Source organism: Leptosomus discolor, chromosome 1 (assembly GCF_034619465.1).
Source record: "Leptosomus discolor isolate bLepDis1 chromosome 1, bLepDis1.hap2, whole genome shotgun sequence".
In the NCBI taxonomy this organism is placed as follows: domain Eukaryota; kingdom Metazoa; phylum Chordata; class Aves; order Leptosomiformes; family Leptosomidae; genus Leptosomus; species Leptosomus discolor.
The window spans coordinates 72,268,421-72,289,663 of record NC_141391.1 but is presented as its reverse complement, the minus strand read 5'-3'; the positions used below and the strand labels follow the sequence as shown (position 1 = coordinate 72,289,663).

Genomic DNA, 21,243 nt, shown 5'->3' with positions numbered 1-21,243 from the left:
TGGAAAATTTCATGTAAAGTTGCATGTGACTGTTTCTGATGCCAGTGAAAGATTAGTTTCCAGGCTTACTCCATCTTTCCTTCATATAGAAAGACAATGAAGTTCAGCTATACCTCCGAGACTTAGAAAACGGAAACGGCACCAGCAACGCAAAGGCTAAACTGTTAGCTGATTACACATTGGAAATCACCCATTTGAGAAAGAAAAATACAGTGTTCATGGAATGAATTGAAACTGCTCTGCAATAAGGTAAGTAGGCTGTTACAGCAGAAAAAGACACATCAGACAACAAAATATTACTCCAATCCCTGTAGGGAATGTTTCATTGACAGCTATAAAAAGGAGGAGGAAAAAGGTAGTTTATCGTTTTCCAGTACGTGCAAAAGAAATCCCCTTTCTAAGTCACAACACAAACCTTTTTTAGGAATCTTATTGGAGACATCCAAGCTTTGTAAATCCCTCATATCACTGGACAGCTTTCTTTTCAAGCCAACCCCAGGTAAACTGGAGAGAATAGCTCCCAAAGACTTCTTGTTGTCTTCAAAATAGAGATCCAGAACATGATGGGAAACAGGAGAATCAGTGCTTCTAAATACATCAGATTCTTGGGACGGGGTTTTTGTTAACCTGAACACAGTATCCTAAAAAAATTAAGAACAGTTGCATACAGCATGAGACAATTCTGCTTTGTTTTTCCTATTAGTTGTATTCATCAGCAATAGATCAATGTCCCTACAATGAGCTTAGCACGGGAGAAAGGTTCATATCAAAGGCCACTCTCCAGTTGCATGAAATAGGGCCACTTCTCCCTACAGCTCCTGTGTCTAGAAATTATGTTGCTGTCATACTAAAATCCTGAGCAGAAAAAAACACACCCACAAACATAATCAACCCCCAAGTGAAGGCATCACAGTGTTTTCTGAAGAAAGAGTTTCATTCTCTTACTCTTTTGAAGAAGTACATTTCAACAAGAGATCCAACATTAATGGAGAAAGCAGGTTTACCATGAAAGTAAGAGCCTACATGAGCGCAGACAAAGACAATGTCACACAGATCAGTCAGATCCTTGTGCTACTTTGGTATTTTTATGTCGAATGCGCTTTACTTTACCTTTGAGGACCCAGCAGAGCTATCTTCCACAGCTGTCTGCGTATTTATGCTACTCAGAAACGCAGGTTTCAATCTTGTATGGGATGTTCGACTAGAGAAAGGTGCTGTTAGACTACCATGCACATTTTCAAAGGCTGGGAAAAACATCTCACACATTATCTAGTCAATTAGAGAAAAAAAAATAATAATAATTACAATATAGGTATTTATGTTTATACAAACACAGATACACAAACTTCACAGCTTCTGGATGCCAAGAAGCTTACAATAACCAGGACATCCTGCATTCTCCAGTGCCCACAGTCATGTAGAATCTGATGATGGTTGGTTAGCACTAAGTGTGCCTAACTTCCCATAAGGGATGAACTGCTACAGCAACTGCAGGGTTTTTCCAGGACAGGGCAGCACATAGCTCCACCTTCTCAACCCTCTGCCACTTCCCACTTAAAAATGGTTTTCTGGGTACTAAAAACGGGCACTAAAATTAGCAGCCTTCAGCCTATGAAATTCAGGTGTACTCAAATCTGGCCAACATATTTCAAGCGTAATCTACGAACGACAGCAGCCAAACCTACAGATTAGAAGTGGAATCCACAAATATACAATCCCTCCTGTTGAGGCATCATTCAAACCCAAGAGGTGCCTTGCACAGCATAATGCTAATAAGGTTTACTGGAGAATCTACTGAATCAAATTATCCTTCGGCTGCTTACTATCACCTGCAATAACATGAATTTTACTTGGCTGCAGGAGTAAGAGCAGCGTGATGGTCAAGAAGTGGACGACAGTAAATACATTTTATACCTTTTGGGCTTCTTTCTTCATTGAGCTCCATTCAGGATTTAAGGCAACACAATAGAGAAACTCCTTCAATGCTTCCTCAGTCCTTTCCAATCCAGAAAGAGCTTTTGCTTTCACATAATGGCCCTGTTCACACAAAGGAAATGTACAAATCTAGAGATCATTTCTGAAGTGGCAGCAAGACACCAGCAAACAAATTTGGAAGCTGACGCCATTCTGCAGCTGAAGAATAAGATGCTTTTTTGGTTACAACCTCTTTGACACAGGTGACTGAAGGGAAGTCAGTATCTTCTGCTGAAAGAACCACCCCCAGTAACCTGCTGCCGCACCCCCGGCCAAAGACACCGCTCTCTTCCTCAGGGGAGACCTGATGCAGAATGAGGAGGGGCATTTCTCTCCACAGGGACAGAGACTGCTATCCTACCAGGCTTAACACCCAGGAGAACAGCAGCTGAGGGAGCAAAAGATTTTAGGTTCAGAACACTCTCACTTCTCTCCTAGGTGTCTTACCAGGACAGAGATGATTTTTCACTGACTTCATTTGGTTAGAGAAGAGCAACAACATTATGAATTTAGGGTAACTTACCAATGCTTAACCTGAAACCTTTTAGCCCATCCTACCTCTCCCACAACCTAGAACAACATATCCATGGCCAACAGGAATGGTAGTCAGCTTGGGGACAAGTCCTTCTTTACTTGTTACTAGTAGCAAGAGAGGAATGCCTCACCTCTGAATTTCACCGTGGATACCAATTTACAGTTCAAATCTGACTATAGAAATTACTTCCTTAACGATGAAAAGAAACTAACTATGCACTTAAATATTTGCTTCTTGCTTATCAGACAGAAGTGTGCTCTGCAAGTGCACCTCTGATCCACCTGAATACCCCTAGGCTGTGCTGAAAGTACAATTTCACTAGTCTAACTAGGCTGGTTAGATAATCAGATACACTTTTCTGGTTATCTAACTAATACTAATAATCATACTAATGCCAAAAGATCCAGTATCACGTAATCTTCCTGAGCAGGTACCTCCCTCACTCAATATAGCCCTTCAAGCTGAGGCCCATTAAGATCTTTACCTTTCTACTGTCGGGAAGAAGGAGACTTGTACCAAACGCAACTAGCGAGCATTGTGTATGACAGGTTAGTTAACGTATGGCATTTGGTGACCTGAACAAGAAGTCTCAGTACACACCAATCTCTCAAGGAGAGATAAATTTTTCTCTTCCTGCGTGCAGTAAGAAGAAAGATACTGCAAGGCCTGACCCTGATCTTCTTATCTTGATGCTTGCACAGCCCCTGTAAAACCTTTTTAGAGAGGTCCTAACATGCCTGACATCGCTATTAAGATTACTCCACTGCAATGGGGAGGCTACAAGGTTGTTTGGCCTTGTCCTTTGGGGCCACAAGAGTAATTTCCTTATCCAAGGACAGCTGGGCTGTCTACAGACAAAATGCCTGAAGATCCAACACCAGAAGTTAGGCCCAGGGACTCAAGGGCCCTACACTTCTGAAAGTACTGCTGTCACCTTCCCTTTCCTATCTTCACATGGCCCTGATAAGCATCGGATTGAAAGGTAAGGTCCAGGCAGGACCTTGTGCAGCAAGCAGGATGGAGGCAGGAGGGTATCTGTTTCTATCCGCTACATAGAAGTACAACTGGAAACTTCTCCCTGCTTCCAAGAGTCCAAGGACCTCGGTTTCATAGCGACTGAAAAGAAAACAACTTGCATATTGCTCTAACGACTACAGTGGACCCAAGAGCTTCACCAGTAACTCAGCAAGCCATTACAGTTCAGTTATCAATAAGCCAAAAGGTACTCATAGGTGAACACTTACCTCCCAGGAGCTACTCCCAGAATGAGTTTAAGTTTGTGGTCTATCTTTTTTTTTTAACTACACAGCACATGTTTGAGCTAATTTCTGCCACTGGATGCCACAAGGTACAAAACAAAGCAGGTGCCCAGAACTCCTGGAGAACATGGATTCTGGATCACCACAGCTTATGTGGAAGTTCTCACACACACGCAAGCACAAGTGAAATGCGTCTGTGACACTACCGGTTATGCCACAATGACAAATTTCTTGGGTTTAATGGGTGACAAAACAGACAGCATTCAGAAAAAAGTATCTAACATGTCAGAAACTAGATACTTTAGACAGCACCTCTCTGCTCACCCCACATTTTCCCCAGCTGGAAACAGAGGGCTAGCAGGAGCCTCCCATACTGAGGCAGGCAGCTGAGGGGTTCACGCAACACCCCCTTAGCTTTCACAGGGAAGCCAAGGTCTGCCTAAAATCCTTCCCTAATTCCCTGTGCTACCCTCTCTCCAAATAGAACCAACAGCCTTTATCTGGTCAAACCTGTGCTGCAGTTTTGCTACTGATGGGTGAGGGACTGACTGGAGGTTTAATCCTAGGTGGGGCGAGCTGTTGGACACTCAGTCTAGCCTCAGGCAACCAGCAGTACCGACAGGCACCACGTGCTCCTTCCATGTCTCTCTCATAATATCATTTCTGATGCTTGCTTCAGACTGCCCACAAACCAGTGCTCCTTGTAGCACTTCCTTTTGTTATGAAAAAAAAACAGCAACCCCCTCCATGAATCACTGTGACACAGGTAGGAATTACAGATACGAACTCTAAAGTGAGGGGAAAAAAAATAACCCTGAAATACAGTCTGGGGTGCTCCTCAGAAAGACACATTGGCCAATAGGCTGTCAAAGCCACCCACTGCCTGGGACACACCATCCCAGACGGACCTGCAGGGCCATCCCGGGCTGCCAGAGCCTTACAGACCTGATTCTGCTGCCATGCTGCAGCACTAGCCCTAAGAGATCAATGGGCACCAGCACAAACAAAACCGCATCACTGGCTGCCCACCACTGAAATCCCACACTCTCAAGATACACCAAGGACCTTCCAGACTTGCCCTATGAAGAACTTAGCTTTCAGTAGACATTTCCAGCCCTGTTAATGCCACGACGTTCTTCTAACAACACCCTAAGCAGCAATGTCCCCACCAGAGAGAAGCCCCAAGAACAAGTAGTTTTCATTTTAGTCTTTACAAAATGCAAGCACCGTACCGCAGGCCAGTGGGGTTTGTTTCGGCAGAGGATGTCCGCGTCGTGAAGAGCTTGCTGGTAGTTTTTCATCAACATACAGAGTTCTGCTCGCTGTGCTATTAGTGAACACTTGCAAGGAGCTGGAAAACAAAAATGGTTGCAAGGAACTCCATTAAAAGAAGCACTAGGACATGCTAAATACAGTAACCTAATTTCCAGCCAGAGCAACCTAAAAAGCACTACTGAACAATGGTGGCATTTATACTCTCCTGTAACAGCAAAAAAAAAGGCAATTCCTTTCTTCTTTCCTTCTTAAAATACATCCCTCTCAGCTGGGAAGCAACCTCTACATTTTATCTAGCAGGACAGATTTCATACTCACATACAGGACGCCACCTGCTCTTTCCCTCACCTTGCTTACAGGACACTTAAGAAAGCAAAAGGAAAAAATGCCCCGAGTGTTTCTCCCCCAAGCGTGGCATTGCTTGGGAGAAATCACCAATCCAGGACTGCAGCTAAAACGTTCCTGTAAGCCACTTGTTAAAAAAAAATGCATGCAGCCTTCACATTTTGTATCCACTTGCCACCCACGTACCTTTGCCCTCCTCAGGGCAGGCAAACCTCATGATCACACACATTGCCTCAGTCCACACACACTGATGAACTGTTTGGTCTGCGTGGATTACGAACATCTCAAGCATTATTATTCTGTCCTTTCCTAAGGTCTCTATAACACACTTTAAGATGGAGAACTTCCTCCAGCATAAAATCTCCTGTACCACAGTAAAACTTTGTCTGATCCATGTTCAGCTTGTCCACTGGGGCCTCCAGGTCTTTTCTGCAGTGCTGCTGTCCAGCCCAGCCCAGCCCAGCCCATCCTGTTGCAGGGGGTCATTCTGTTCCAGGCACACTTGCCTTTGCTGAAGTAGGCAAGACAGGTCAGCCCATGTCCCAGGTTGTCAGTCCGAATGGCAGCCCTGCCCTCCAGCACATCAACTGCTTCTTCCTCCCCCAGTTTGGTGTCACAGACAAACTCGCTGACAGTGCGCCCTGCCCACTCATGGAGGTTGTTAATAAGGTGTTGAATTGAGTCAGCCCCATTACCAACACCTGAGCAATGCCACTGGTAGCCATCCACCCAGCAGCCCTCAAGCCATTAAACGCCACCCTGTGCTCCCCGTGGTCCAGCCAGTTCTCCACCCCTCCCACCTCTACCTCCCCAGCTTGGCCATGAGGATGCCGTGGCAGGCTGCGTCAGCAGCCTTTACAGAAGCATGCTAAGCCCCAAACAATGCTCTGCCTTTGTCCACTAAAGCATTTATCTCATCTCAGGAGATGAGATTTAGGCACAATTTGCTCTTGGTCACTCTTGACCTTCACGTGGTGGGAAAGGCCTCTAGAGGGCCGGAAGCTGGCTGCTAGATGGTGCCAGCTGAGTGCAGTAACCCCTACCCAAGTGCAAGCTGGTTAACAATGTCATAACTGGGATTAAACTTTTAAAAGTCTCCAAGGTGTGCTGAGAGACAGGATTGCCTCATTTCTACAAATTTTAAACTTCACCTCCAAACTAGCACTCTCAAGACTTTTGCTACAGTCTCCTGCACATCCCGACACAGGGCTCTTGTCTCCAGACCTCTCCTGCTCTCTCCAGCCTGCTCTGGCTTCACTGTTTGCATCTCACTTCAGCACGAGCATCCTAAACACATCCTCTGTAAGAGCACATGGCCCATACAAAGCCTGGGCACAAATGCACATGTGCATGGACACACAAAATAAGCATGTTAACTGCTGCAGGTGCCACCACTCATTAAGTTCAAGCACCTACCAGAAGGGATGGCCCAAGATCATGCCTCCCTCTTCCACTTCCTCCCCTCCCTTGAGCTGACACTAGCGCCCGTGCAGCAAACCAGGCTCGCGTGGTTGAACAGACAACCAGAACGAGGAGTCAATTGACTGAAAGCTAATCCAATAAAAACAAATAAATAAAAAGGTTTAAGAGGATCAGTTTCCCCTCAACTGGTTCACTGTACAGTCACACAAACACGAGTGCCAGGACAAGGGATGAGAAAGAAAGAGGCAGCAAGGACTGATGCCTTTTTTGGCTGCAGCGTGGACCAATGCCAGATACACTAATTGCAGAATGACATACCAGGGGTGGCACTGCCCCAGTGGTCCCAGACAGTGATGGCTAGAGACCACACCTAAAATAAGCAGCTCTGCAAAAGCTAGTTGACACTGTGGAGTTCTGTGCAGTTTTTTGTTTCTTTGTTTTTGTCTTGGTTGGGTTTTTTTGACTATTACACATGCAAACTGCAGCTGTGATCCACATCTCTAGCTGATAATTCTTTAAAAGACTGCAAGTTAAATTAAAAAAAATTAACCTAAGATCTTCAGAAGCAAGCTCTTTTTTTTCTTGCAGTAGATGCTCAAATATGAGACTATTGAATTTAGCTACCATTTAAGCAGTCTGTGTCTTCTCTTTGTATTAAATATGAATGCATACTCTGGATTTCCATCACCGTATCTACTGCAGGGTGTCTGTGCAGAGTACATTGAGGGGGTAGATGCAGTAAGCAGAGGTAGGTGCCCGAGCAACCAGGCAGAGCACTGGGTGAGGTATTTTTTGGCACCATAGGGGAAAGGAAGCAGTGTGAGATTAGGGGGCAGGCAAACCAGCTTCCTGCTTCTGTTTGCTACTGCACATTTCAGCCACGCTGATGCTTCCCAGCACATGATTGAGCACTGTTCATACGTTCAGCAGACTCGGAGAGGGAACAGCTTCGTCGGCTCTTTTTTGGGATCTTGGCTCCACTGCAAAAGTCTGAAGCAAAAAAAGCCACCGCAGAGCACAACGGTGTGGCAAAGGCTGCAAGTCCTCCCGAAGCAAAGTCCAAAGGCTCTCACAACATGAAGGGAAAATAACAAGTTACTGAAAAAAAACCAACCCCAAGGCAAATCAGAAAAAGCTACATGTATTCAGGACTTGCACTTCTTGTTTACCGAGTCTCAATCGGAAAGCGTAAGGTGTGGCCCATCTTAATGAGTAACTGGCAAGGAATGTTTAGTTAACAGAGAAAGAGGGTTTAAAAAAAAAAAAAAAGAAAAGAAATCGCAACAGCTTTACTGAAGAGAGGAGTATTTATGAAACTATGGAAAACCTGTTATACTATAGCGAGATGAAGCAGCTAGACAAGATGCCGTAAGCTGGACCGGTGCCCAGCCGCCTCCAGTCAAACTCACCCTACTCAGACATGGCAGTGCAGCCTGAAAACTTGCCGGCTCACACCTGACACGCAGTCCCCTTGTCCCCAGCCCCCTGCTGCAGGTGGGACCATGCCAGGAAGGTCTGCAGCTGGTCCCAGAGCAAGGCTATATGGACTGAAACTCTCATATTCTTTGTCAGTGGAACCATAGCACCAGCTGGCTGACTCCAACTTAGGGTAGGTGTGGAAGTAAAAGTAAATATCCAGCTACAGCCTAATTAACTACAGGGTTTCCGTAAGCACCATGAGATTGAGTTATTCCACGCCACCTCATGTGCCATGGCGAAAAACAGCCACAGAAGGTGGATGGAGAGGGCTTGAGGACATACAGAGCTTGCAAATGCTGCTAGATGCCAGTATACTGTCAAGTTTATTTGAAAAAAAGAAAAAAACAACCAAAGAGTCACACAATAGGTAATAGTTTGTTTTAAAATAATGCACCCACTCTTTCTTCTGGAGGTTAAAGAAAAAACAAGATTTATTTTGTGAAATGCTTTATTATTTCAGGCCAAATTAAAAAAGAAAAGCATAGAAAATTGTACGGTTTCCACAATACCAGCAGATGGCATTTCCTGAATCAAACTCTTCTGGGAGCCTGCAGCTGCACAGCAAAATTTATATCCTTGTCAGCATCAGGGATCTACTGCTGAGGCTCCCAGGATCTGCGGCTCCAGGCAGCTGGGAGAGATACTTCCTCAGAACCGCAGGTCCTGGGAGCCTTCCCACGCAGCTCCCTCCCTCCCAGCCGTAATCCCACAGCATCAGACAAACCCTGGCCCAAGCAGCACCCAGAGCCAAGGGGCTTGAAGGCTTTCCACCTCCTGGACCCTCCTTGGGACCACCAAGTATTCCTACCTCAAGAGTAGTTGTCAGCTTGGATTTTCCAAAACTGTTAACTTTCTGCTCACACCACCTTTGCACTCATTTGCAGATGTTTGTTAGATTGCGCTTTTACTCATGCAGAAGCTAACACCTAAAAAATCACTTTTCCAGATACGGCCAAACATTCAAGTTAAAAAAAAACAACCAACCAAACAAAAAAAACCCCCAAAAACCCAAAACAAAACACAACCCACCAAACAAGTTATGTCGCTTGAGTTTGGCAGGCTGACAGGAGAACAGGACTCCCCAAAAATCTCCTGGTACCAGGAAGGCAATTAAAGCAATGAAGAGAATTCGCCAAACTGACCGTAGATGATGATAAAAGTTTTACTGAAATAAACTACTGCTGAGATTTCTTCCAGGAACTCAGCACAGAAAGAACAAGTTTAAAGTTGCTAGAACTCCCTAATCCTCCTTATCTGACGTTTCTTCCTAGAAAAGCATGTTTTATTCAAATCTATTTCAATCCTAAGCGTATTTTGTGAATGCATGAGGAGAACTGAATGAAAGAGTGTCATCACAAAAACACCCTTCAGTCCTGCTAGTAAGTCAGCTCGCGTAGGACTTCAGGGAAAATTTTTTCCCACATTTTAAAGAAACTTCTGCCCCTGGAGAGAAGAAATTTGGCTTGCTTTGTTACCTTATATATTCAATTCCGAATAATCTGGTATTGAAAACCTTTTCATAAGCTTGAAGAATAATATGGAACACTTATTTCTCATTTCAGTGAGAAATTAGCAAGGTTTAGTAACTAACTGAATAGCAAGCTAGTTTTTCTCCTCCAGACTTCATGCAAGCATGACAAAAAAATGGATGCACAGGGGTTGTTCAGTTGTGGGGCAGGGTGAAGGGGGAGCAGAAGAAGGAGCACACTTGATAAAACAATTAATAGAAGTAGTAAAGACATTCAGGACATTCAATCTACCGCAAAGGTGAAAACCAGTATAGACTTCTCAAAACTGATTAAAAGGGACAATGAACGTGAGGGCATACTTGCAATCAACAAGACCATATTTTCCTCACTTAAGAGTCTGCCTTAATTGGATTAATAACTGCATTTTTTAAAAAATAACATTTTCTGAATATTATGGCTTTTCCTCCCTGCATTTACATCTCTGGCAGTCTTCAGGTGGTGAAGGAACCCAAGAGCCCAGAGGAAGTGTGCAAGAGGTTTCAGCACACAGAGGATGCAAGGGAAGATGCCCCCTCCTCCGTAAGCCCGCTCTTAACCACCAAGCAGCCTTCCACTGCAATTACAAAGCAGGCACTTGCAAACAGCACTCTGCAGGCAAACATCACACCTATTTCCCCTGGGTGACCAATGCTGGCAGACAAAGCAGCATACGAGTTTAGGAGCTCCTGAAATAGGCTGCATCGAGGAGGAACATGGGGCACCACCATCCTCTGCTCAGAGCCTACACCACCAGGCAGCAGCTGGTTTGCACACACAAAGACCTCCTTCCTCATCCACACTCATGTTGTCCACAGCCAGCAAAATAAAACAGATTCCATCAGAGGAGGTGATGTAGCTCACATCAAGCTCTATTTATTTTATTTTATCTTCATGCAGATATGAAGTATACTTCTTCGTATTTTTCTTGCTTCAGAAGTGTCCACTACAAATTTCAAAAAGCCACCCCAAGCAAAGTTTTCTCTCCCGTCACCTCCATGGGGAAGCTGACTCAGACACCACCAGAGAGCCTCAGTATGGCTTGTTCACACTAAGCAGCTACAGAGCTAGTCCAGGCCTGATCACAATTTCACCTCTACGTGCACAGCACACAGAGATGAAAAAGCAGGGGAGACCTATTTAAACTGCGGTGGACAAATCACACAGTCACCACTTCACTAGCAGAACTGAAGCTGCAATGCTCTCTCCTTGCCTTCCCACCCACAGACAGAGGTCATCCACCCACTTGTTGCTTTGCCCTGCAGCATGCTTACCTAGGTGCTCTCTAGTCTGGGGGAGAGGGAGACATCACGAAACTCCCTCATATTATCAATTTGACTGAAAGACACTGGCAACAGATGAGCTGGATTATTCTTAAGAACATACAATTTTAAGACTGAACTAACTTCCCTCCAGTCCTCAGTGTTTTGGCTGTTCAAAAGCCCAGACTTAAGAACTAATTTTAACTAATTTTTCTGTGTGCTGGACAAAATGCTTTAGATTGACAGCAGTTTTATTTTGGGCTCAGTAAGTCCTCAGCTAGGAAGCTCCATACGTTATTTAAAGCTGGACTGTCATCACCACTAAGCACAGCTAATCACTACTCCCATCATTACTCAGTAGAAACACCATAAGGGAAATTATATGCTACCTGGAAGAACTACAACAAAGAAGGTGCAGCTAACTTTGCGCCCTTGCTTCCGTGCTGTACCTCCAGCCTGATTACATTAACTTACAGTTTAGTTTGCATTTCCACATCTGCAAAACCAATGATAACGTTCTTTACAAATCCATTAAGCAATGAATTGCATGGTACAGCAAAAGTCCTCATTTCAAGAATGCCCCAGCATATTAGATCATTGCTCCCTCCTATCCAAATTTTAATCTTCCAACATTTTGCTAGACACATGCTACCCTTTCCAGATAAAATAGCATGAATCAACACCTCCTCCCTATATTTTCAGTTCCCACTCTACCCTTCGGATATTTGGGCACTGCTTCGGGTGACTTACCCCAAGTCCATCTGTGGCTACTTGGCCCTAGCATACTAAAACCATTAAGCACAGAAATGTGACTCATTTTCAATGCTTACTAGTTCTCCTAGCATTTAGTTTGGGGGTTCGTTAAGGTTTCCTACAAAAGCCTCATTCAGAACTGAAGTATCCTCTCCAACAGCAGGTACAGAGACTGTCCCAAAGCAAGATGTCTACAGATTGAAGTACAAAGATATAAAAAGCAAGCTTCAAAACAAAAAACCCCAAAAGGTCAACCCCCTACCTGATCTTCAAAGCACACAAGCAAAAGCCCTGAACTCTCACAGAAACACAGAGCTGTGCCAGGCACACATGAACCTGTAACTGCAAGGAGACTCCAAAAGACACGTGCTTCACAGCCAGGCAGGACCAGCCAAGTAGGTCTGCTGTGATCATAGTTAACAAGATCAACTTACAGCCAGATATTCCATCATAATATGACTTTACTGGTGATAACCTAGTTGCCCTGTTTGTCACAATCAGTACATAAGCTACATTTTTACCAGTTATTCTCCATTACTTTCTCTTTTTCCAGTTAAAGCTTTTTTCAGCCCAGAATTTCTGACTCCACATGTTGCAAAAAGGACCTTCTTGTTCCTAAGTTATTACCTCACTGCTTCTGTCCTCAAAGAGAGCCAATCACTTAATACATTTGTAGAAGAGAAAAGGAGTGGTGCAGTATCTGACTACTTTTAAGATTACAAAGTGCAAGTCAGTTCTATAAATGTCTTCTTCCAAAAGCAAAAGACATCCTGTTATACTTTATTAGAGCAAAAGAAAAAGAGAATATGCTGTTTGAAGAGACTTCAAAAATTCTTCAGACTTCCTGATATGTAGGTATAGTTCATTCAAGTAGTTCAATTATTTATAGGAAATTACATCTGGGTTACATACATAGAGGGGAAATAGTCACCTTATCTTAAATGGTACATAACTGTAAGCGATGTTACCTACTTAAAAAAAGAAAACCACATACCCAAAGACTGTCTGATGTACAGCACAATGCCTCCTTCCCTTTGTGCCTGTGATCGATAAGCCTCCAGATCACCATGGCCCTAGTCTTACAGTCCTGCAAAGGCCTTGCCTTCAGCAGACCCTCTGCAAGCAGGCAAAACTTCCAAAGATCGAACTACAGGATCTGAGCTTTCAACTGCAAGCTCTTTACAAATCCAGAGTAATAACAGCTCCTGCCCCGAAGTACTTGACACGTTTCCAGTGGTGTCATACATGAAGTATTTACTACTGTTTTTCAAGCACTACCTCAGTAAAAAAAATAAAAAAGGGGGGGTGGGGCTGAGGGACAGAAGCCTGCAAAATATTTGACGTTTAAAAGTAACACTCAGACTACTACAACAGTCTCCAGCCTTGACTCCTACTTCCACACATTTTTCTGGCCCTGTAAAACAGAACAAACAGGTTTTGGAGACACACTTTAAGCAGATTCCAAAAAGCACTTTTACAGAGGGATGGGAAAGTTCCTTTTTTAGCACAAATCCTCTAAGCAGCAAGCATCTACTATTTTTTGTAGCATGCAATTTCAGAAAGACTACCTCTCATTCTTCACTTAGAAGTCACACTTCCCTTTAGGAGCTACAAAATTAAATATTCTTCTGATAAATTATTAAAATGACAGAACCATTTGCTGTTCCAGGACTCCTGACAGCTGTCTACCATTGTGCTTTTTTTTTTTTTTCCTCTCAAATGGCTGGTACAACATCAAAGACTTACTTCTCTACTACTGGAAACCAGAAAGCATTCCCAAGACCCTGTAAGGAAGGAAGACTCACTCAACCTCTTTTTTACCACATCAGAAAAAGACAACTGACCTTATCTTCTAACAGCAATCTTCTAGAAATAGCATACAGAAGAAGAGACCATTAAAATGTACTCAATACACATAATTTGCAGACAGGTGCATGTGGACACTCTAGAAGTTTTCTTTGAACACAACTTCAGTGCAAGTGCATCACACTAAGGAGCACAAATACTTAGAAAACAGCAGCAGAATTAATAAAACACATACTATGGCATCAGACACCTTTATAAACATTTAAGCATGGCTTTCTAAAGAGAGTTCAGCAGCTTCCCTTTGAGACAGGGACTCTTCTTTGCTGCTTCTGATCTTGACCCACGACTCACACAGAAACCCTTCAACCACCAGGTCTGCAGCAGGATAGCACCAAGAGGATGTCCCACCACCCCACCAAGAAATTCCTATCACTGTTTTCCCCCTTAAACAACTCAGAAGAAGGCTTGGAAGGAAAATGCCCCAGCAAATAATTTTTGGGGCATGGCAAAACACTTGCCCATAGCTAGCTTACTTGTGGCTATAAGCACTCAGCTCAGCTCCCACGAATGCTTGGTTGGAGGCTTAGATATGCCGTGCTCTCCAGGAAGCAACCCCACAACCTGGCATTTACCTAGCAGGAAAATCCACAGAGTTGCTCTTGAATCAACTGGCACTGAAGGTCTATAGCTTTAGCAGCTCAAGAGACAGTATGGAAGGTCAAGAGACACAGCAAGACACACATTTTCTGTGTGCAACACTGCTAGGTTTTTCTACCCATTTGAGAGATACCAATGTAAAGGGAAGGCAGACGGGAAGCAAAAGCCAAAGATACACATCAACTACCCACCTACCCAGCCTGTAGCCAAGAGTAGCATAAACAAATTTGTTTTCAAAGACACCAATGTGCACAACTCTCTATAAAAGCCAGACAACACAGGAAAGGACAAGACCACCACAACGGTCTACAGATACTCTATGCTGAGGTCAAACCATCCCACTTGCTAACCAAGCAAAGAAGCAGCTACAAACAAGCTCAGGAGAACAGAAGCAGCACCAAGCCTCTCACCCTGCAAAGTCAATGCTTGGTACAGGAGAGTGACGGCGGTATGGCGACCCCAAGCAGGTGAACCCCCAGCACACTACCTAAGATGGCCCAGTGATCAAGGCTAGGGAACAGAAGCCAGCACGGACACCTGCCCAAGAGGCTCCGTGTGCCTCAGAACAGCTGTATTTTGGCCCGAGACCTAGTCCTCGCACGCCCAATGCTCCCTTTACGGCTCTTTTCTACTGCCTCCTCGCCTGTGCTGCCCCCTTAATTCAATTCTTATGAGGGGAGAATTTGGAAGGCGCCAGATAATTTCCATTAATTGCTTCACCGCAAAATAAGTTAGTGCTGAGTGGCCACATTAAGCCTTCTTTGTATCAGGCCAATTTATGGTGAACCTCTGCTGGGATGAGAAGGGAGAAACCTCTCTCTCCCCAAGGTCTAGCCAAGAGAGGCAGATCCTCTTCTTTCCACCAAAGCTCAGGAAAGCTCCTACATTTTGTTTCTAGCAATGCTCCAAACACCACCCTGTGGGCTGGGGGTCAGAACATGGCTCTCCACCCCAGGAGATGCAAGACAGAGCACCTCCAGCACCCAGGCAGCAGTATCTCCCTCACTTGCCCTGTGGCATGCTACCTCTGACACTATGCCGGGCTTGATACAAACTCACTTCCTCTCTTTGGCCCTTCCCACACGATTCTCTACCCACTGAAAACAGAGATACATGCAGAGGGCTTGGGGAAAAGGCACCCTTTGCACATATATCCATCCTTAACTCCACCGTGTTTTTAAAACTTTGATACAGCTCAGCTTTCCCTCTTACAAACTTTTTCTGAACCCCTTGGATGGGGAAAAAAATTAAAATGCTGGGCAATTTGAGCAGCTCTGTGCATCAGATATCCTCCCTCGATACTCCCTGGAGAAACCTGTATCGGCTCAGAAAGCGCCCATCATACCAGAAGTAAAAACAACCACTCAGAGATTGCTGCAGCTTTTACTGCTCTCCAGAGAACAGCGACGCCTCTCGGGCTTGGCAGACTCCAAAGGGACACTTGCAGTGGTGGGTAATCACACACCGGAGCCAACATGCCTCATGTAGAAATGAGGTGTCCTGGCACACCGGTGTCCAGATCGATGTGTGCCACTCTGTTGGGAGCCAGACACGACTGCACAGCATGCAGAAGGCAAGGAAGTACCTGCTTCTTCACACCACAGGAGCCAAGGCACAGCCACCCCTTGCCACCAAGACAAGCTCGTTCAAGATTAGCATCAGGCAGGGGCACAGCCCTTCCCAGCAGAGCTGCAGCCCTAGGTGCAGGCTTGAGAGACCACCCACGATCTGTAACTGCCAACACAGCCCAGGAACCAGCAGTGTTACAAAAATGGCAGCGGTGACAGCAGCCAGAGGACTGCACCACTGTGTTTTTCTATCTCCAAGCAGGCATCTTCAGGCTTATTTACAGGAAAAGGCACAGGATGCTCACAGGCTGTCTGCGCAGAGAGAAACGCCAACTGCAGGCATGAGCCACTGCCACCCAAACCCTCTTACACTGTGTGTGTGCCTGCTTACGAGCATACCCTTACCCCAAGGAGCTCAGTCTCCTTCGGAGATGTATAGCATCTGATTTTCAAACCAGCAGACTAGCACAAAGTGTACAATACACTCCTACCTGGCCTGCATAAGACAGTATTTTTTGCTTCTTAAGAGGGACCTTTGCTGTCACGCTGCCACCCCCGCCACAATACAGTCTTTGGCCTTATAAAGTTACACATGGTACCTGGGAAAAGCCCTATTCATAGTCTTCCCTATGCAGTAACAGCCACCTGCTAACTCTGTAACTGGGAATTGCCTTCCAGAAAGAAATAAAACAAAGCCAAAACATCCTCCCAGAAGCGCTTCCTCAAAATACCCACATTAATTTATCACTGAAATCTAGCTTCCTTTAGTTTCAGGCACACAGCCTAAAGGGTCTGTAAGCCTGGATACACAGAACGACTGTACTCCTCCCAGGTACAATCCCTCTAGAGAGCATCTCGATAAGAGAGCAGCACATGAAAGGAAAAAGGGTGCAGAAAGCACCTACTGCACCCAAAAAAACCCAAACCACCAAACAAACAACCCACCCCCACCCCAAACCAACCCTGTATGCATGTATTATCACATATTTCAGTTTAATTGACCTAAGAGTTCATATAATCAGAAGAACAGCTAGAAGACAAGGGATAGCAGAGAGAAAGCCCACCTCTGATACCCCAGCTTTCTGCATTTCTTCTGTGTGGAACAGCCCTGAGAGCAAGATTTGGACAATACTTGATATTATGATGGCTGAACAGCATAAAGCTTGGCACAAAGAGCGATCCAGCTGGAAACAAATGCTTCCTTTCAAGCAGCCTGACATGTGCTTGCTTTGAAGCTGTGGTAATTAGATACCTTGCAATAATGAGGGATCTATTCCAATGTCTATGACAGCAAAAAAAAAAAAACCAAAACAGTGACTCTGTTTAAAACAGCAGAGATCACCAAACTGTGGCCATCTCAAAAGGACCAGAAGGATCAAATAGTAAAGCTGATTTCCTTAAAAAGAACAACAAAAACCCACACACAGCCACACTTGAATCCACAGCAGGCTCAGAGGGAACACAGGAGCAACGCTGGCACTGTAGATCCGATAGTCAAGGGCAAAAGACGAACACACTCGCTAAGAGCAAGACTAACTAGTTCAACTGGAGTAAGTTGACCGCTTAAAGGCATGCAGACCTCTTCTGAGACCTGAAATTAGGAGCAGATATTCCAGATCGTATTGGAAATACCTGGCTACATGACAGGAGCCTTTTGTAGTTCAGACTTGAAGCACCTCAAGAACTAAGATGCAAATCAGAAGACAGGAGGTCACAAGCAGAACGAGAGAAGTGGTAACTGGCAAACCTTTTTTAGTATTACATCACACAAAGTCAGTTGTTGCAGATCGAGCAGGAAAGCAGTCCACAAGAAACACTAGTAAAAAAATCCTACCGAACTGCTCATACTGCCAAGAAGCCTGCAGTTTTACCTAACTTTATACAGCAATTGTATAATCAATGTGTTCATGTGCCTTCAGTCTCTAAAAAGAAATTAAAATGACACCCATGCCCTTGACTCTCAATAGTAGTAAGTAAGCATTTGGAGGTTAAAAAAAAAAACACAATTATTTTCTTACACATTAAAAGCCTTAAATACCTGACAGCAGCTCATAAGCATTTCAAGTCGCTCATATGCTAACACTTAAGAAGTATTCAACAGTTAGAAAACAGCCATGTTTTTCTTTTTTTCCCCCCCTCCTATTTACTGCAATACTTGGCTGGAAAGCAAGAAGGCAACTAAAGCAAACCAAAAGGCAGCACCTGATGAGCAGGTGGCGAGAATTTCAGAACATGACACTCAGACAGCAGTTTGACCTGTGAAAAACTGCATTGGCACACTCAAAACGGAAAAAAAGGTGAATGGCTTGGGGGTGGGCTGTCCTTCAGCACCAGGAATTTGGATCTGCTACTGGTAAGCCACAACATGTCAGCCTCTGGTTTCAGGATTTCAAAAGCTAGCAAGATACCTGCTATTATTTCTAATTAGAATTTTTTTTTAAAGTCATATTAAGCAATTTGAGTGTTGCTGACAGTAAGGATTTTCTGAACATTTTCCCAGCGTGCTTGGGAAATCTACAGGAGACAGAAATCAGGACACTGCAAGGGAGTTATCTCAAGACCCTGACACACAGTAGCCACGGCAGGAGATAGGTGCTGCAGGGTCAGGAGGGGGAACGCTGGGCTATGCAAGAGCACTAGCAGCACACGACAGTCTTCCCTCGCCTTCCACCTCCGCACAGACACAGCAAGAAGTACACACAACAGTGAGTAACAGTTCTCTAAAAATCACATCAAGGATGCTATCTTCCCCAGCAGTGGGACCCTGAACCCAAAACATTAAGAGGCTCCACTCCTGAAAACTCACTGTATCCACCACTGACCTACCTCAGGCCTCTCCCCTGCCTCTGCTTCACCTTCCTTCTTGGACTCTCCGTCCTGCCCTACTTTAATAGAGATTACTTCAGCTAAACTGCGTAAGAGTTTTACAGGGAGACTCGACTAGGACTGAGAACTTGTCACATCTAGCTGGAAAAGTGGAAAAAAAGAGAAGCAATGGTTTCTGCAGCCAGCGTCAGCTGCAAGGCAATAGCATGCTGTGCTATCCCAAATTCTTGCATCTTAGATGCTCATCATGCAACCGCGGCAAAAAATGAAAGTCAGGGACTGGCATTAATGCTGTTTCTCTCCACAGCAGCCAGTAAAATAATAATTAAAAAAAAAAAACAAACCACCACAGCCATTTATCCCTAGATGTAAAAACTAGGAACAAGGAAAGCAATTTTACTCAAAGTAGGGAAGGAGCTCTTCCACCAAGGAGAGGCACAGTCTTCTCCACGCTTGCCTTCCTAAGAGATTTACCCGCAGGATTTCATCTCTGTTAACGTGATCTCCCCCCTTCCTCCTCAATTAAACTGGACATCTATCACGCTCAGACGTGGAGGAGTGGCAGATCCCGGGGGATTTGCCGAGATCCCGGCTCCTCCCAGCTCCATGCCTCTCTCTCCAGGCGTTTTTACTCCCGGTGTTGTACCACCCCCACCGCTTGCAGAGCAAACAAGCCGGCAGCACGCACACATACAAGCACTACTATAAGGCTACAACCGAGCGAGCAGGATCCACCTACTACTCGGCGCAGCGACTGAAAACAACCTAGTTTTGATAAACTAAGGCTGCCAGCGGTTTGGCAGAGGAGGAAGGCAGGCGGTGCCATTTTTACTTAAACCCAGGCTCTTCAGAGAATACTTTGCACACAGAAATAATGCATGCCTATAAAGAGGTTACACTCAAAACATGGGCGATCTCCGCGAGATCAAAACGCAGATTTATCTTGAATATTATGCACAGTGTAAGATAAAAGGAAATTTCCTGAGACTTTGTGGCTATTGATATTTCGTTAAGTGTTTTCAAAGGCTTATGTTCTGCTGAAGATGCAACTGCACGTAGCTGAATGAATCCGATCCACACACTAATTTCTTCCCCGAAGCCGCGGTAGGGCTGAACACGACCACTACCGCCTATCCGTTACTAAAAGATGGTTTCCCCACAAATAGGAAAGCGGGTTTTCTGGAAATACTGCATAATGAGTCATCGACTGCAGGCAGCTTAAACGCCAGGCACCTTCAGAGCAAGGACAAAAATAACAGCGGAACAAAAATAGCCATTCACTTCGGGGGGGAGGGGGGGGCGGGCGGAGAGGAGACCCGCGGGGAGGATTCATTCTCAAAACTTCCCCCAGGTGCCCTCTCCCACCATTCACCACAAATCCCCTTCCCACCCGGCTTCTGGGGAGGAGGCCATGGGGGCAGTTTAGGGGCTGGCGGGCACCGCCGCCCCCGCCTCGCCCCCTCCTTTCCCCCCCCCCCGCCCTCCTCGCCCCCTCCCCCGCCGCCGCTCACCCATCTCCAGGGCCTGGTTGTACTTCTCCAGGGCGGCCGGCAGCTCCTGGCGCTCCCGCAGCGCGTCTCCCTCGGCGCGGAGCCGCCTCGCCCGGCTCTCGGCGCCGAACCACTTGTGCAGCAGGTTGCCCAGCACCACGTTGACCCGCGGGCGGGCGGCGGCGGGCGATGGCGGCGAGGAGGCGGCGGCGGCGGCAGCAGCAGCACCGGCGGGGGTCGTCTCGGCGGGCCGGCGCGGGCGGTGGCAGCGGCCGCAGTCGCCGGGCTCGGCGCAGCGGCGGCAGTGGGTGTGCCCGCAGTGCAGGGTCACCGGCTCGCACAGCAGCCGCCGGCACAACGGGCAGGCGAAGAGCTCGGGCGGGCGGCAGCACGCCGGGTCGCCCAACCCCTCGCCCTCTGCCCCGCCGCCGGGTCCGCCGCTCCCCCAGGGCGGGAGGCGCAGCTCCTTGTCACGGATGCTGAGGGCGAAGCTCTCGGCCAGCTCCCGCAGCTCCTCGGGCCGCAGCCGCGCCAGCCGCGCCGCCGCGCCGTAGGCGTCCAGCGCCTCGGCCATGCGGCCGGCCCGCGCCAGCGCGTCGGCGCGGCGGAGGCACAGGCCCCGCTCGGGCTGCGGCAGCTCCGCCAGCTCCGAACCGTAGATCTCGGCCGCCAGCTCAAAGTTGCCGCCGCGGAAGGCCTCCTCCGCCACCTGCAGCATCTCGGCGCAGGGTCCCGCCGCGGCAGCGGGCGCGGACCCGGTCCCGGCGGCGGGGGGCAGCGCGCAGGGCCCCGGGCCCAGCTCCATGCCCGCGCGGCGCCGCCGGCCCCGGGCCGCCCTACTCCATGCCGGGCCCGCGGCGCTGCCGACTCCGGCTCCTTCCTGGGAGGGGACGGCGACGGAAGGGAGGGAGGGGGCGGGTCACATCGCTGCAGCAGGGGGGCGGCTCCCGGGCGGGAGGGGAACGAGCAACGGCGGAGAGAGGAGATGGGGGGGGGGGGGGGGGGGGGGCGGCTCGCACCGCCCCCACGGGCCCGGCTCCCGGCTTATGTAAGGGGCGGCCGGTTGTGTAAGCCGCCTCCAACCGCC

General features: G+C 46.8%; 1 protein-coding gene across 1 annotated transcript in view; it reads right to left on the bottom strand.

The window, feature by feature from the left end:
- LONRF2 (LON peptidase N-terminal domain and ring finger 2) overlaps positions 1 to 20,961 on the bottom strand; it is a 31,412-nt gene extending 10,451 nt beyond the window's left edge. The window contains exons 1-5 of the mRNA XM_086482182.1: positions 20,178 to 20,961; positions 5,001 to 5,119; positions 1,915 to 2,037; positions 1,111 to 1,269; positions 416 to 641 (exon numbers count right to left, since the gene is read on the bottom strand). Coding sequence (XP_086338308.1) covers positions 416 to 641; positions 1,111 to 1,269; positions 1,915 to 2,037; positions 5,001 to 5,119; positions 20,178 to 20,961 — 1,411 coding nt within the window. The remainder of the gene's footprint in view (positions 1 to 415; positions 642 to 1,110; positions 1,270 to 1,914; positions 2,038 to 5,000; positions 5,120 to 20,177) is intronic.
- Positions 20,962 to 21,243: the final 282 nt, after the last annotated feature.